Source organism: Oryctolagus cuniculus, chromosome 7 (genome assembly GCF_964237555.1).
Source record: "Oryctolagus cuniculus chromosome 7, mOryCun1.1, whole genome shotgun sequence".
Taxonomy (NCBI): domain Eukaryota; kingdom Metazoa; phylum Chordata; class Mammalia; order Lagomorpha; family Leporidae; genus Oryctolagus; species Oryctolagus cuniculus.
The window spans coordinates 149383471-149400914 of record NC_091438.1 but is presented as its reverse complement, the minus strand read 5'-3'; the positions used below and the strand labels follow the sequence as shown (position 1 = coordinate 149400914).

General features: G+C 57.0%; 1 protein-coding gene across 6 annotated transcripts in view; it reads left to right on the top strand.

Annotated features, from left to right (window-relative positions):
• Positions 1-17444, top strand: part of ALPL (alkaline phosphatase, biomineralization associated) — a 56020-nt gene that overhangs the window by 26449 nt on the left and 12127 nt on the right. For 4 of the 6 annotated variants that reach the window (XM_051856745.2, XM_051856744.2, XM_051856746.2 and 1 more), the window contains 3 exons: positions 10701-10860; positions 16760-16879; positions 17125-17240. In XM_051856745.2, the coding sequence (XP_051712705.1) occupies positions 10800-10860; positions 16760-16879; positions 17125-17240 (297 nt within the window). In that variant the 5' untranslated portion in view covers positions 10701-10799. Of the gene's footprint in view, positions 1-2386; positions 2691-3729; positions 3921-10700; positions 10861-16759; positions 16880-17124; positions 17241-17444 lie in introns of those variants that run through there. The other 2 variants (XM_070077025.1, XM_070077024.1) reach the window with 2 other exon arrangements.

The following is a 17444-nucleotide window of genomic DNA, read 5'->3' as shown; positions in this document are numbered from 1 at the left end:
GCCCGTGTGCGTGTGCATATGTGCACGCGTGTGCACGCGTGTGAGGGAGATCTGGCGGCTCATGGCCCTTCTGGAGGACTGGCGAGCTCTTGGTGTCCGGAGTCTTGGGCCCTCCAGGGGTGAGCAGGCCTGGGGAGAGCCGGGGAGTAAAAGGCAGCTCGGCCGAGCGGGTCCGTTCCCAGCTCCAGCCCCTCTTCCGCCCGTCCCATCCAGTCCCTGACTCAAGCCGCCCTATTTGCCCTTCCCCCGTAGCCATCACTCTTGGCCAACATCGACGCAGAGAGACCCCATGCTCTGCACTGGGCCTTGGCTCATAGGAACTCGGAACCCTTGCAACAGCCCCGTGCTCTCTGTTAGTCTCCCACTTTGCCGATGAGAAGCCCGAGTCCCTCGGGGTGAGTCCCTCGCCCTGACTGCCCAGCCAGTGAGAGGCGGAGGCAGCATCTGCACCCAGCACTGATGGAGCCCGCCGCCCGCCGTCCCCGCCTGCTTCCCGCTGCCCGCTGCCCGCCGTCCCTGCCCACCACCTGCTGCCCACCGTCCCTGCCTGCCGCCTGCCGCCCGCCTCCTGCCGCCCACCATCCCTGCCCGCCGCCCGCCGTCCCTGCCCGCCTTGGGGCTGCTCCAGGAGCTCTCGTGGTGTGAGGACTGGACCGCAGTGATCCTCAGAGCCTCAGGCCTTCAGGCCTCGGTTCTGGGAGCTCGGGAGGGCTGGGCTGGAGGTGCGGGGCAGCCTGGCAGAGCTGAGGCCCCAGTGGAAGGCAAGGAATGTACCAGACCAGGGAACGCTGTGTGCAGAGGTGTTGAGACGGGGTGCTCGGGCACAGCGGGTGTCTTGGCCCCAGGCCTCCCGGGCACTCCCCCGTTTCCTGCCAGAACGGCGTGTCCCCGCCCGTGGAGGTCTGAGCCTAGCACCTCCGGGGAAGTCCCTCCTTGAATCTAGCCTGGGGCCCACTCTGACCCCTGCACATTCCTGTCCGAGAGGCAGCAGCAGCCAGCTGGTGGATCAAGCCCCGGCCTGCAAGGCTCGCCGGAGATGCTGGGCTTAGGTGAGCTGGGATGTGCATGTGACCCTGCCGCTGCCACCTTCCTGGGCCAGCTTCCAGCAGGCCCCTCCCTCCCCGGGCAGCTGCTGGGCTCCCACCCCGTTCCCCAGGCCAGCCCGCTCAGGCGCTTCTCTGCGGCTGCAGCTCCTAGGAGCCGCGAAGGTGCGCTGGGGACAGCCCTGGGGACACTGGGTGTTCCCTGTGCGCCTGGGAAGGAGGAGCCGGGAGACAGCAGATCTATTCCCAGTGCTGCTTCTCAGCAGGCAAGGCAAGACTTCCCTCCTCTTTTGGCCTCAGCCCTTCCCTCTGGGAAATGGGTTGATTGTTTTCCATACTAATCTGTTCCTGGGATGGCTTGTATACAGGGTCCAGGCCCTGCCCTGGGAGATTCTGACCACGTGGGTCTGGGGTGGGAGGGACAGAGGCTTCCTTGCAGAGGGTCGTGTCTCTTTCACTGGCCTCACAGCCCTCTATTAGACCTGTATCTTTCCCAGCTCTTCCTTTATTCAAATCTCAGTGCAGTGGTGCAGGCAGGGTGGCGGTGACTGCTCATGCACCTCGTCAGTCCTCCCAGCTCGGTGATAAGGACACTGCCGTGGGCCCAGAGTGTTCCCTCCTGCAGGCCTGCCCGCCGGGACCACTGGTCTGCGCAGTGAGGATCAGCCCACAGACTCTGAGCCGCGGGCTGGACACTGGGCACTCCCTAAGGGCGAGTTCTACCAGGTCCAGGCTGGATGCAGGGTGACAGACACGCAGGGTGACGGACATGCCGCCAGCCTCACGTCAACTCCCTGGGCTCGCTGGGTGGGGCCCCCGAGGGTGTCCTGGGAGCTGGGTAGGACAGAGAGTGTTCCTGGGTGAGCTGAGTGGAGAGCGCCCAGGGCGGAGTGGCCCTGGGGCTTGTGTGACCCCAGGCCATCCTCACAGGCCACCGTGCCCTGACCTGCAAAGGGGAGTGTGCGTCAGTTTTCGGTCCCTGTCACCGAACGTCTGAGGCAGCTACCCAGCCAGGAAAGATTTCACTTAGCTCAGGGTTCCGGCCGCAGGAGGCCGACTCTAGTGGGGGGCTCGTGGCAGGTGGCGGGGGAGGGCACAGGAGGAAGAAGTCACAGCTTGAAACAGGAAGGCAGATTCAGGGCCCAGCGCAGGCTTTTTAAATACTTTACAAATACTCGTTAAGTACTTGCCACCCTGAGACTCACTCTGGCAGACCCGAATTCCCCGCTGAGGCCCGCACCCCTGTGAGTGAGGAACTCCCCTGGGGGACCAAGCCCCCAATACAGGTTCCTCACTGTGGGGGAAGCCCCTGCGCACAGCAGCAGGTGTCAGCGCTGGTGGGCGGGGTGCTTACTGGGGGCGTGGCACGGTGAGGTGTGTCAGCCTCTGTGCCCAGTGCTCTGTTGCCTGGGAAACGGTTGCAGAAGTGCGGGGCTGACTGCTGGCCACCGCTGCACGCCATGGGGCTGAGGCTGGGGCTGGACTTGCTGGCTGTGTGATGGCCAGCCCACTGGCCCCCCTGCGAAGCCTCAGTTTCCCCGTCTGTCAGTGGCGCTGATCACCCCACCCTGCCTGCCGGGTCCCTATTGAGAACCGGATGCAGCTCAGGTTAAAGGAGCGGGTGAGAAAGAAAAGAGGTGTGCTGAGGTCAGGACCTGGTTTTCCTGCTGTCCTGGTGGGTGGGGTCAGCGGCCTGGGGTCAGGAAGGGGTGCCTTCCCTTGGCACCCAGAGGGTGATCTTGGGTGCTTTGTGCCATGGGATCTGGGATGTATCAGGAGGCAGGAAACTTGATCACAGAAGGGCTGGCTGAGAGGCACAGCTGTGTGTGTGTGTGTGTGTGTGTGTGTGTGTGTAGTGACATCACCTCTTGGAGCCTCAGTTTCTGATTCTGTGCAATTGGGAACCATAATCACCGTCCTGACTTCATGGGATTTTGAGGGGGGGACCCAGAGATACTGGGTATGGGGAGAGAGGGGGAGCAGCTTTGAAAACAGGAAGTGTTCCTCCCTGCAGGTGGCCGCCGTCCTCCTCCACTCTGTGGGTGCTGACTCTTGGGGAGCTGCTGGCCTCGGGCTGGTGCCTGGCAGCACCGGCGTGACATCTCCGGAGGCCGCCTGCAGGCCTGGTGCTGTCCCAGGTGTGAGGCGGTGCGAGGCAGGGTGGGGCGTTCAAATGTGCAAACAGGGATCTTAGCACAGAACTCAAGTGGAGCCTGCACGCAACAGGTGCCCAATACGAACAGCTCAGCTCCTCTCACGTGGGCCAGGGGTGCCGTGGCTCTGGCTCGTCCCTGGGCTGGGGCAGCGACTGCTGTTAGGGAGTCACCTACGTGGCCCTGGCCAGGGCTTCTTCCTTGTGAGCACTTGCCCTCTGGTGCCTGGCAGGTGCTTTTCCGGGCAGGACGGTGCTCTCCAAGCAGACACCGTGTCTGTCCTGTTTGTTTCCTTCATACCTGGAGCAGAGCCAGGTACACAGTAGGTGCTCAGTAAATGTTTGGAAGTGAGCAATGAATGAACAAAGTAGAATGAGAGCGTGTCGGGCCCCTCCTGGACTGACGTGGGGGAGGGGAGCTTCAGTCTCTGCACCCCCTCTCCCCCGCCCCGTTTCATCCCTTCTCACTGATCCGCCAAGCTTAACCCAGGGGATAAAGCCAGGTGACAGCCACTGACCCAGGGCTTAGGAGCCAGCGTCCACAGTCAGTTCGCCTGGGTGTGTCCAGGGTCGGCGGCCACTTCTGAGGGCCTTGCTTGCCCCAAGATGGCCCTCCTGTCCCGCACCCTGGACTTGGTCCTCACTTCGGTCCTCAGCTTCCTCCTCTTTGCGCTGGCCCTGGGCCTGCTTTGCTTCTTCACCTGCCGCCTGGCCAGGCCGCTCAGGTAGGGGTCCTCACCCTGCCTGCCTTCCCTCCCCTGCCCAATGTCCTGCCCTCAACACATCCGGCCTCCCTGTGTTCTGGGGGGTACAGAAAGGGCGGCCAGGAGCCCCTCTTCCTGTTGGTGGTGGGGAGGGTGAGGCCCAGGAGTCAGCCTGCTTTGGACCACTCTGGGTCACAGCCCAGCCGAGAGCACCTGCTCGGTTTCCTGAACTGTGGACCCGGGAGCAGGAACCTTGTTGCTGTGATCCGGTGAGGTCGCGGGTGTAAACGCGCAGTCTGTCACGAGGGTGATTTGTGTCTGTCCTGTTACTTTGTTACTTGCCCTGGGTGTTTCCAGTCCCAGCCCAAGGTTAGCTTTTTGCTCCCTCCACTGCCTGCCAAGTGGCTGCTCTTTCTCCTAGGACCAGGGCCCCACCAGGCTTCTGCACACTTGTCATAAATAATCAGGGCACGTAGCTAGCAGCCTGGCAGAGAAGGTCCGGCTGCGAGGTGCGGGGGTGGCAGTGGGGCTGGCACACACCCGGAGCCCCGTTCCAAGCCAGTAGCGCACAGGCAGAGGGCAGTGGGCGGCCGGGGCCCCTGCAGCCCCAGACTGGGCCCCGAGGAGTCCATCCCCCAGCGCCGCGAGAGGCCAATGTGGAGCCTCTGGAAGAATGGGGGAGGGCCCCGGAGGCAGGGCCAGCTTTGGAGGGGTGTCCCAGCTCCCTGCTCCCTGGCTGGCCTGGGCAGAGGCCATGGGAGAAGGCACCTGCCTCTGGGCTACACCCAATCTCAGTGCAGGTTCCTGGGGGCCAAAATTGAGAGCCTCCCTTCCGAACTGAGGGGCCTGGCATTCCGCAAGCATTTTACAAAGCTGCCGCCCTGCCCGGGCCGGGCCGCAGAGCTGGGTAAGGGGGTCTCCCCGTCGCAGAGCTTCCTGACGGCAGGGAAGAAAGATAATCAGTCAGTGTCAAAGCAGCAGGCACAGCCGGAGGGCTCTTGAGGTCTGCCGAGGCCACGGTCACTTTTCTTGGTCCTTATTAGGCGTTGCTCTTGGACCCCAGGTGCAGTCGATTGTATTTCTCAGCACCAGACGGCTCTTGTTTTATTCATTCAGTTTCTGCTTCTTCCCAGCCCCAGCGCCCCACTGTGATTCCCAGGGCTCCCCAGAGGCCGATGAATTTTTCATCCTGTTCCTTTGTGGCCTCCTTGTACATGGCAGTGCCCCACCCGGGTGTTCTCGCATCCTCTGTTGTCCAGCTCCGTCTTCGCTGTGATTTCGACATCTGGTTTTGTTTTGTTTTGTTGAAAGATTTATTTCTTTCTTTGAAAGTCAGAGTTAGCAAGAGGAAAGAGATAGAGATGTCTTCTGTCTGCTTGTCTATTCCCCAGATGGCCACAATGGCCAGGGCTGAGCCAGGCCCAAGCCAGGAGCCTGGAGCTTCATCTAGGTGGGTGGGTGGGTGGCAGGGGCCCAAGCACTTGGGCCATCTGCTGCTGCCTTTCCCAGATCCCCAGCAGGGAGCAGCCAGGACCAGAACCAGTGCCCACATGGGATGCTGGTGCTGCAGGCAGAGGCTTAGCCCACTGCTCCGCAACGCCGGCCCCGCAAGAGCTTTTGTTACACAGGTGTCAGCGATGTTCCTGTTCTCCTGGAGTTCCAGCAAGGCTTTAGCCACCCCCTAGATGCTTTGGACTCCCGAGGTTAGCCCCCTAACCAGCACCTGTCTCCCAGGGTTAGCCCTCTAACCAACACCTGTCTCCCAGGGTTAGCCCTCTAACCAACACCTGTCTCCCAAATGCCAGACTTGTGTATTTGACTGCTCCTCTGATGTCTCCACTGTAAGACATCTCAATATGTCCAAAGCCAGGTTCCCAGTGTTCCCCACCAAACCGACTCCACCTTACACCTCGAAATGCCACCCCTAGCACCAAAAAGCTGGATGATTTTTCTTAAGGTCACAAACAAGGCAAGGATGTCTACTCTTGCATCTCCTGTTCCACAAGGTGTAATCAGGCAAGAAAAATGAAGGTCAGACAGATTGGGAGGAAGATCTAAAACTGTCCCTCTCTGTGAGTGACGTAACCGTCTATGTCCCGAATGGCGAGGGGTTCCCGTGTTATGATGCAGAATTCCTAGAATATGTGAGTTTAGCAAAATCATACGTTCGCACAAAATTCCTGGGACCAAGTAAGGTTAGCAGGATCTCAGGATACCATTTGTACTTCTGTGCATGAGCAGTGAACAATTTCAGAAACAGTGCCGTTTATAGGAGCAAGATACACAGGTATAAATCTAAGAAAGCTCATCCAGGATCCAGATGTTAAAAGCTACAGAATGCTGATAAAGTCAAAAAACTAAATGAATATTCATGAACGAGAAACTCACCATTGCAGAAACAGGAACCCGCCCCACGCCGATCCATACAAGGCCCATCAGAGCTGTGCTGATGGAGAATGCATCGGGGGTCCCAGGTTTCAGAATGGGGCTCAGCACAAGAATCGGGGGGGTGGTAGGACTGGCCTGGATCCTGACTGGTGGTGGGTAGATGACTCTAACCATGCGTCAGCGCCAGAAACTTCCTTTAATGCGTGGTGAAACGGAAGCCCCACGGGGGGTCACCTCACTGTAATCCTGAAGTCAGAACCCTTGTGGTCAGAGTTCTGTGCTGACACCTGCTCCGTGTGCAACCACTGGGAAGTCGCATCTCTCTCCGGAGTCCTGGTTTCCCATCTGCCAACAGACACGAGAAGTCCCTCTCTGTCTGCTGCGGAGGTTATTACGGCGAGATCGTGGTGAAAGGCTTTATAAACTGTTTTCATGTGGTCTGCGTCCTCGCCAGGTTGTTTGCATAAGCTCCCAGAGTGGTTTTTATGCATTGAAATGCACATACGTACAGAAAAATGTCCATGGCCAAATGGGCAGCCTGCTGGATTTTCACTCAGAACCCACCTGTAGATCTGGCACCCAGGTCAGTAAACAGGCCTTTCCCATATCCTCCAAAGCCCCTTTGGGCCTCCACACCTTGCCAAGGAGACCCTTAATCCTGGCGTCTAACGCCTTGGCTTACTTTGTATGCTTTGTGTCGTTGGAACCACCGTGTGCATGCTCTTGAGCCTAGCGTGGCTCGCCCAGCCTTCCTTTGTGAGATCCGTCCATGCTGTTGTGTGGACTTGGAGACGGTCACCCATTCTCCCTGCTGTGTGTCCATCCAGATGAGCACAGTTTGAAGCGGCTGTGAACAGGGCTGATGGGAATTCTCTGTTGGAGATAAATGGGTCGTAGGGCACGCAAGGGGTCTTCAAAAGGTTTGTGGAGATGCGTATTATGACGAAACTGCCAGACTTCAAAAATTTGGGACACTAAAAAAAACTTTTACTAAATAGATTTATTTAGGGCTGGCGCCGTGGCTCACTTAGTTAATCCTCCACCTGTGGCCTTGGCATCCCATATGGGCGCCAGGTTCTAGTCCCAGTTGCTCCTCTTCCACTCCAGCTCTCTGCTGTGGCCCGGGAGGGCAGAGGAGGATGGCCCAAGTGCTTGGGCCCTGCACCTGCGTGGGAGACCAGGAGGAAGCACCTGGATCCTGGCTTTGGATCGGCGCAGCACTGGCAGTGGTGGCCATTTGGGGAGTGAACCAATGGAAGGAAGACCTTTCTCTCTCTCTCTCACTGTCTGTTACTGTCAAATAAGCATATATTAAAAAAATAGATTTATTTGTTTGAAAGGCAGAATAACAGAGAGAGAGGGAGACAGAGAGAGAAAGCTCTTCCATCCACTGGTTCACTCCCCAAATGGCTGCAATGGCTGGGGCTTGGCCAGGCCGAAGCCAGGATCCTGGAACTCCATCTGGGTCTCCCACATGGGTGGCAGGGGCCCAGGTATTTGGGCCATCTTTGCTGCTTTCCCAGGCGCATCAGCAGGGAGCTGGATCAGGAATAGAGCAGTGGAGACTCGAATGGGATGGAAGCATTGCAAGAAGCAGCTTAACCCACTGTGCCACAATGCCAGCCCCAAAATAAACGCTTTTAATTCCATTTTTCCCATGAACCTTTCAAAGTCTCCTCTCTTATGTGAGGCGCTCAGCTTCGACAGGTGCCATCAGTTCTCCAAAGTGGTTGCACCTGTCAGCGCTCCACGGCCCCACAGCCTCACCAACCCTGGGCCTTTCCTGCACACACAGAGCGGTAGGGGGGAGTTCTTCCCATTCCCCAGCCTCCCTCTTTAGCTCTGTTTCAAGTGATGTCAGGTGTTGAGTGTGCCCCGGCACTAGGAGTGCAGAGGCAAACAAAGCCAAGTGTTAGGTGGAGAGTGGAGAGGCTGGGCTGGAGCAGAGGAGTGCGAAGTGGCCCAGGGCTCAGAGGCGCGACCTGCAGGAGGGCCTGGCTGCAGGCTGTTGTAGAGAGGGGACTTTCGCTGTTGGAGGACTCTGAATAAGCCGCTGCTGTATCAATATTTTATCTAAATTTAATTGCATGTATCTGATCTTAGGATTTGTCTTGGAAACTAAAGTAGAATGAAAAAATTTAGCTGCTGCCTGGCATTCCCCCACTCAGAGTTCGGTGCTGTTAGAAGTTGGGTTAAGCTATTTGCTTTCAACTCCACCTTGCCCGCCAGGTTCCTCTCTTCCCCATCCCCCCAGTCCCTGCCAGCCCTGGCCCCATTGACAAGGTGGAGTCAAGATCCCTGGCTCCCAGGGTAGAGTGACTGCTTATCTAACGCAGCCCCTCCTGACAGCAGAGGGAGTCTCTCTGCCATTGCCCACAGCCAGCGGCCTAATCATTTCCATCTTGGTTTGGGTTGAAGTAACATTATTTCCCAGTGAAACCGGCCGCTGAAAATTACACATCTTCCAGTAACGTTGGTGCACAGCGCGGCTAGGACGTCTCAGCTACCGGCGGAATCGTCCCCTGTGATCCCAGCAGGGTGACCGCAGCCTAGAAACGTTCTCACGCCCTAAATACACGCTCCTTTTCAACATCTTGGAAAATCCGAACGGATTCAAAGAGGAAATAATTGTTCACAGTCCTACCGCCCAGAGAAAAGTACAGTTCATCTTTTGATGTGTTTCCTTCCAGTCTTTTAAAATGATATTTTTAAAAATGCATTTACTTATTTATTTATTTGAGAGGAGGAGAGACAGTGAGAGAGAGCACTCCCATCCGCTGATTAACTGCCCAGATGAGACTGAGCAAGGCTGAAGCCAGGAGCCAGTAAATCAATGCAGGTCTCCCAAGTACTTGAGCCACCCCCTGCTGCCTCCCGAGGTACATGTTAGTAGGGAGCTGGATCTGGGAGCAGAGCCAGAACTCAAACACAGGCATTTTGATATGGGATGCAGGTGTCTTAACCTGCAGGCCAAATGCCTGCCCCTAATTAACATCTCATTAACATTGCTCCCAAATTCTTTTGGAGATTTGGGAAATGCAGAAAAGACCGTGTGGCCACCCAGGAACGGGTGCAGTCCCCAGCCAGGCTTTTCCTGTGTGTTCCTCCTGCTGTTTCTATGTCTGAACGTCAGTGACAAGCTCTAGAAGCCAATGTAGCAGGTGCAGGTGTTCTGTGACAGCACTCGGCCAGCTAAGAAAGGAGGGGCTCCTCACCTGTGTCCTCACAGTGCGGGCCAGGCTGGTAAATTGCAGGGCCTGACGACGTGTGTTTTGGAATGGTGTGTCTTAGGCTGCAGTGCCTGGGCTGGCAGTACCAGTGTCACCTAGGAGCGTGTTAGAAATGCACTCAGCGGGCAGGCCTGCACTTGGGAAGCCTGCATTCCATATCAGAGTGCATGGGATCGAATCCTGCCTCTACTTTGGATCCAGCTTCCTGCTAATGTGCATTCTGGGGGTGGGGTTGAGGGGACAGCAGAAGATGGCTAAAGTTCCTAGGCTTCTATCACCTACATGGAGCTCCTGGCTCAGCCCTGGCTGTTTTGGGAATTTGGTGAATGAACCAGCAGGTGGAAGATTGCTCTCTCTATCACACTTCCTTTCAAGTAAATAAATTTAAATTCTTAAAGATATATTTTAAAAATTTTTTTAAAGATTTATTTATTTATTTGAAAGTGTTACAGAGAGGCAGAGAGAGAGAGAAAGAGGGGTCTTCCGTCTACTGGTTCACTCCCCTAATGGCTGCAATGGTCGAAGCTGGGCTGATCCAAAGCCAGGAACTAGGAGATATTTCCAGGTCTCCCACGTGGGTGCAGGGGCCCAAGGACTTGGGCCATCTTCTACTGCTTTCCCAGGTCATAGCAGAGAGCTGCATTGGAAGAGTAGCAGCCAGGACTTGAACCAGCACCCATATAGGATGTCGGCACTGCAGGTGGTGGCTTTACCCACTATGCCACAGTGCCAGCCTCTATTTATTTTTTTTGAAAGTCAGAGTACAGAGAGATATTCCATCCATTGGTTCCACTCCCCAGATGGCTGCAAGGCCAAAGCCAGGAGCCAAGAGCTTCATTTGGGTCTCCCCCGTGGGTGGCGAGACCCAAACACTTGGGCCATCTTCTGCTGCCTGTCTGAGGCCATTAGCAGGGAGCTGGATTGGAGGTGGAGCAGCCTGGGCAAAACTCACAAACGGTGCAGCTTCACAGGCGGTGGGTGGCTTTACCGTCTCTGTCTCCATCTCCATCTCTGCCTCAATAGGAAAAAAATGCACTCAGAGCCTCTGCCTGGGGCCTGGGAATGTGGTGGCAAACCCCAGGGGACTCCTGAGTACTCAACACCTATTGTCAAATGAAGGGAATGAAGAGTTGAACTCTGGACTGTGCCCCACTTGTCCGTGTTCTTTCTTGTCATTTTCTAGGATTGGGACATCAGCCAACGGCTGACCTCAGCCAGCCCAGCCCTCCCACCGACGCCCACTGCACCTCAGCTCCGGAGAAGCAGCAGGTCCTGGTGCACCATGATTTCACCATTCTTGGTACTGGCCATTGGCGTCTGTCTTTCCAACGCCTTGGTGCCAGGTAGGATGGAGGGATGCACAGGGGGAGGAGTGGGAAGACCTGGTGCTGGGGGACGGCCTGAGAGCAATGTCTGTGGTCAAGGTCGGACAATCACCGAGGTATTTAAGAGATGGAAGCAAAGTGTTCCGAGTAGGAAGGCTCAGCTCTGCTTCTGTAGGCGTCAGGGTCGGGGTGCTCATTCTTTTTTTATTTTATTTTTTTTATTTTTTGACAGGCAGAGTGGACAGTGAGAGAGAGAGACAGAGAGAAAGGTCTTCCTTTGCCATTGGTTCACCCTCCAACCGCCGCGGCCAGTGCGCTGCGGCTGGCACACCACGCTGATCCGATGGCAGGAGCCAGGTGCTTCTCCTGGTCTCCCATGGGGTGCAGGGCCCAAGCACTTGAGCCATCCTCCACTGCACTCCCTGGCCACAGCAGAGAGCTGGCCTGGAAGAGGGGCAACCGGGACAGAATCCGGCGCCCCAACCGGGACTAGAACCCGGTGTGCTGGCGCCGCTAGGCGGAGGATTAGCCTAGTGAGCCGCGGCGCCGGCCGCTCATTCTTTTTTTAAGACCTATGTATTTATTTGAAAGGCAGAGTGATACAAAAAGGGAGAAACAGAGACAGAGATCTTCCTCCACCTACTGGTTCACGTCCCGAATGGCTGCAATGGCTGGGGCTGGTCCACGCCGAAGCCAGGAGCCTGGAATTCCATCTGGGTCACCCATTTGGGTGGTAGGAACCCAAGCACTTGGACCATCTTCTGCTGCTTTCCCAGGTGCACTAGCAGGGAGCTGGGTCAGAAGTGGAACAGCTGGGACTCGAACCAGCACTTCCATACGAGACGCCAGCACTGGAAGTGGCGGCTTTCCCCATTGCGCCATAACACCAGCTCTCCGGATTGCTCCTTCTTTTTCCCTTTCTATTATTATGTTCTTGAGTTGGGATTTTTACTCTCTCTTTCCCTTCTAGTAATCTGAAATATACCTAATTCTATGGCTGCTTACAGGTCTCGGCCCACTGACCCTCCTGCTGGCTCTCTCTCATGGTGTCAGTTTCCTTGTCGTTTTGTGTCTTGATTTTCTGCAGGTGGAAGCGTGTGATTCCTTGAGGGCGCTGGGGGTTTAACTCATTCCAGACAAGTCCGCGGGTTCATTCCTCAGTCTGTGGTTCTTGTTGCTATGGAGTCAGTTCCCCTCTCAGACCCGGCTCGGACTCGGGGTTGAGTTCATGTTTCTTGTGAATGACCGTCCTTGTCCCTCCCTGCCATGGCTCCCAGGCAGACCTGTTCATTATCCCAGCTTCTGCCCTCACGTGCCCCTGTGCTGACACGCGGGGCTCCCCCGACACAGACCATGCCCGCTCCTCTGATTTGAATTCCCGCTGAAATCCCGCCCCCTGGGGATTTTCTTTCCTTTTCTTCCTGTTTTAAGCCAGCGCTTGTTTTGACTGTTGAATTTTTTCCAGCATCTCCCATCTCCACTGTGGCTGCGGAAGGCAGCTGTGCTCAGCTCACCGCTTTGTGTGGCTGGAAATCCCCGTGGCCTCCCCTACGCCTCAGTTTTCCTATCTATCCATCCAGTAGACATAATAATTCCTCCTCTCCGGGCTCCAGTGGGAATTACGGCAGCCACAGTCTGGCAGGGAGTGGATGTCACTCAGGAGGGCGAGAGCTCAACAGGTGAAGAGACGCAGGTGCCATCAGCAGCATGACTGGGGCCGCACCTGGCTGTGGGGTCCCCAGGCCCACGCTCCGTCTGAGAGCCAGTGATGCCTTGCTGTGTGTGACCCTGGGGACACAAGATCATGGGATGGGGTCCCCGCTTGCTTTTGTTGTTGTTGTTGTTTAACATTTATTTTTATTTATTTGAAAGGCTGAAAGAGAGAAATCTTCCATCCACTGTTTCACTCCCCAGATGGCTGCAACAGCCAAGGCTCGCATGTGGGTGGCGGGGACCCAAGCACTCGGGCCATCCTCTGCCGCTTCCCAGGTGCATTAGCAGGGAGCCTGATAGGAAGCAGAGCAGCCTGGACTTGAGCTTGCGCTCTGATCCAGGCTGCCAGCATCCGGAGAGGCAGCTTAACCCGCAGCACTACAGCGCCAGCCCCTACCCCCCAGGTCCTGCCTTCTTAGCTCTCACACCCACCTGGGTAAAAAAGAGAAAAAAGACAAAATGAAAAATCTTCAGATGTTCATTCATTTAATTCTTTTTATCTGTTTTATTTCAACCATTTTTATTGATGTGTAGTGGTACGACACTGCGTTTTCTTTTTAAATTTTTAAAAATTTACTTGAGGGGCTGGCGCTGCATCATAGCAGGTAAAACTGCCACCTGCAGTGCTGGCATCCCATATGGGCACCAGTTCAAGTCCCAGCTGCTCCACTTTTGATCCAGCTCTCCACTCCTTGGGCTCCTTGGGCCCCTGAATCCGCGTGGGGGACCCAGAAGAAGCTTCTGGCTCCTGGTTTCAGATCGGTGCAGTTCCGGCCATTGTGGCCATCTGGGGAGTGAACTAGCAGATGGAAGACCTCTCTCTCTCTCTCTCTCTCTGCCTCTCCTTCTCTGTGTAACTCTGACTTTCAAATAAATAAATAAATCTTTTAAAAAATTTCACTTGAAAGAATGGGACCCAAAAAGATACCTGAAGATAAAAGCCAACAAACATTTTAAAAAAGAAAGAAAGAAAGAATGGGACCGAGAGAGAGAGACAGGACAGAGACAGACTCCAGTCCACTGGGTCACTACCGGGATGTCCTAGAGTCAGGGCCGGGGCCAGGCTCAGAACTCCTCCTGGGTCTCCCACGTGGTGGCAGGGGCCCAACTTCTTGCTGCCTTCCAGAGTGTGCATTAGCAGGAAGCTGGCTTCTGGAGTGGAGCCGGACTTGAACTCAGGCACTCCGGCGTGGGTTGGGGGCGTCCCCAGGGACCAGGCACAGTGTCAAATGCCCCTACATCGTGTTTCCTTTCTTCTTTTTTTAAAATTTATTTTATTTTATTTTATTTTTTTGACAGGCAGAGTGGACAGTGAGAGAGAGACAGAGAGAAAGGTCTTCCTTTTGCCATTGGTTCACCCTCCAATGGCCTCCACAGCCGGCGCACTGTGGCCGGCGCACCGCGCTGATCCGATGGCAGGAGCCAGGTACTTATCCTGGTCTCCCATGGGGTGCAGGGCCCAAGCACTTGGGCCATCCTCCACTGGCCTCCCTGGCCACAGCAGAGAGCTGGCCTGGAAGAGGGGCAACCGGGACAGAATCTGGCGCCCTGACCGGGACTAGAACCCGGTGTGCCGGCGCCACAAAGCGGAGGATTAGCCTAGTGAGCCGCGGCACCGGCCTCTTCTTTTTAACCTTAGGTCTGACTTACAGTAAATGGCCCGGACTTCGACGTGTACCACGCGATGAAATTTACATGTATTTCTTCCCCTGTGGCCACCATCTAGATCAAGAGAGCGCCTCTGTGCCCCTCCCATAGCAGAGGGCACGACCAGGCTTACCCCTGCCGAACTGGACACATTATGCCGGTTTTGAACAGCGTGCGTGTGGCAGCTCACCGCATGTACTGACCATGCTCTCCCGGCCACCCTGTCTCTGCCCGTGTCATTGCACAGTCCCCAGAAACAGTAGCCACGGGGCACTCAGCTGTCCAAACCTTCGTTGCTTTAAACTGGTTCTGAGGAGGAGGTCAGCTTGTCCCCTACTAAATCCTCCTCGGGGACAACCCTGGGTGCTTCTGGTGACAGAGACAAGGGCTCTGCCCTTGCCCACCTCCCCGTCCAGCAGGGACAGAGGGGAGCTGACGTCCACCCAGCCCCGGGATGTGCCAGGCCACAGGTGGACAGCCGGCAGGGGTGGGGGGAAGTGTGTGCCTTCTCCACCTCGATGGCACCACGTGGCTGGGGAGGCCGTGTGACCAAAGGCTTTGTGGTGTGGTGTGTTCACGGAGGAAGGCAGGAACGGGGAGGGCCAGCCCAAGACGGGGGAGCCTCTGATCCAAACCACTGGCCCGGCACGCTGGCCTGTAGCTGCCTGCGGTTGCTACTGTTCCCTGGTTTCCTGGGGCAGACGCGGGGGTGGGAGGGACTTGCCTGAGGGCACCTGGCTGGACAGAAGGTGGGGGGGGCTCCAGGTTTCCAGCTGGAGACTCTGCCTGCGAGGTCTGGCATGGGGGACCTCAGCAGACATCTGCAGGACAGAGTTGGATCCTGGGCTGTCTGGTGAGGTGCAGGTGATATGCGGAAGCTAGGTGGGGGGTTACATAGAAATACGTGAGCTGGAATGTTTGCCAGCCCTGCCCGGTGACTCACCTGTCAGTCTAATACAGCCACCTTTCCGGGATGCACCTGGGTGTCCCCCGCACCAGGAGGGAGGAGATACCAGGACGGCCACAAGGAAGTTAAGCTCCACGTGGAGGGGCCGTAAAGTCCCAGAAATCCATGCATGCTAAGACCCTACCCCATTTGTTGAGTTAAGGCACCACCCTGTATCTCATAAGAGACTGATAACAAGGAAGGGTCCTCTTTCGCCCATGACCGTGCGTGGGGACCCTTCTTGGGCCTCCTCTCCCTCTCTCTCCTCAGAGGCAACTCCCTGGCCCACTCATGATGGGCGTGTCCTGTGGAGTGGCCCACACTCACGCATGAATGTCCACTCTCCCTTAAATAAATCCTGCTCTTGCGTGTGCACCGAATGGATGCCTCTGCTTTGAATTCTTATCTCTGTGGAGGCAACAACTTGGGATAAAGATCAAGATGCCGAGGCCCATAACAGAGGTGGCTGTGGCCTAAGGGGAGGCTTTGTGGGGCAGGGCCATGGGGGGTGCCTGGGCCTTCCGGCTCCCCAGGGCAGGGGCATTGCCGCGTGGGCGTGAGGGTCTCCAGTTCTCTGGGCCCCACGTCGGTTCTTCCTCTCCTAGTGTGGAGGCGGTGGTAGCACCACTCGCTCAGGCTGCTGGGAGGATGCACGGGGCTGGCGCTGCGTGCGAAGCAGAAACCGTGCGTGTGCAGAGGGAGAGCTGCTCCGCCCCCGTCCCAGGAAGCAACATGGCCCCGGGGGAGCCAGAGGAGAGGGTTCTGGCCCGGCTCTCAGCCCCCAGTGCCTCTCAGGGAGCTGACAACCACATAACCAGGGACTTGGCACAGCAGCGGTTTGGGGTTTTTCTTTAAATACTTTTTAAGATACTGATTTATTTGAGGGGCAGAGAGATAGCGAGAGTGAGCTCCTATCAGCCGGTTCACTCCCCAGGTCTCCCACAAGGGTGGCAGGAACCCAAATACCGGAGCCGTCACTGCTGCCTTCTGGGTCTGCGTTAGCAGGGGCTGGAGCCCAGCCTCAGAGGCAGGACTTGAATCCAGGCTCCTTGGTGGGGGCCTTGATTGTTGACCGCTTGCACGAGAGACAGCGAGAGAGCGAGACAGCGAGAGAGGACTTTGTAGTTCTTGCTTGATCTCAGAACCACGGAGCACTGTGCAGTGCTGGGCCAGGGACGCAGCAGTGAGGCTGGGCAGTTATCTCACACCCGATTCGTTAAACTGAAGGCAGCATTGGAAGGGGTTTGTTCCAGGAGGAGGTTGAGCATCACCCGGCTAACTTCTCTGCACCTGTTCAGTGGCTGCCACAGCAGGGCTGCAAGGAGACAGCGTGGGCTTTGGAGGAAAGCCCGGTTTTGCCCATGTCTGCCTGTGCTGTGCAGCCTTGGGTGAGTCCCTCGGTGTCTCTGAGCCTCGTGAAACGTGGGGAGGAGACGCCGGGTCCGCAGGCTCGTCTGCGGCCGTTGACTGGCGCGTGTTTGCGGTCACGAGGTGTGTCTGAGGTGAGCCACTGGCGTGCTCTCCTCCGAGTTCAGGCCTCCCGGCCCTCAGCAGTGAGGTGTGGGGGATCTGCGACCCGGGGGCGGACTGACTGCCCCTCTCTCTGCACAGAGCAAGAGAAGGACCCCAAGTACTGGCGGGACCAAGCCCAGCAGACCCTGAAAAATGCCCTGGGGCTCCAGAAGCTCAACACCAAGGTGGCCAAGAACGTCATCCTGTTCCTGGGAGACGGTGCGCCCGGGGCCCGGGGAGGGGCCTGGGGAGGCAGGCTGGGGGAGGGGCCTGGGGAGGTGGGCTGGGGGAGGCGCTCTGCGCGAGGGGCGGTCAGGCTGCAGGCCCAAGAGGTCTGGGTCCGGGGAGGGGAGAGGGGGAAGGAGAGCCGTGCTCTGGTGCCCCCTGCCCCAGCCTGCCTTGGCACCCAACTGGGGAGCTCTGGGTGCCAGGAGACTGAAGCCCCCACTCCCCACTGCCCGCAGGGATGGGTGTGTCCACGGTGACAGCCGCCCGCATCCTCAAGGGTCAGCTCCACCACAACCCTGGGGAGGAGACCAGGCTGGAGATGGACAAGTTCCCCTTCGTCGCCCTCTCCAAGGTGAGCTGCAGCCCAGAGCCCCCGCCCCAGCCTGAGGCTCCCAGGGCTCAGTCGGCCCGCTGGGTCCCCGGCCACTGTGAAGGAAGCAGAGCAGCGGCACTTCTGGAGGCTTTTAACTCTTGGAGGTCAAAAATCTTTTTATTGACGTGAAACATACAGTTAAAAAAAAAAAAAAAGAAAGAAAAAAAAGGATGTGCAAGCCGC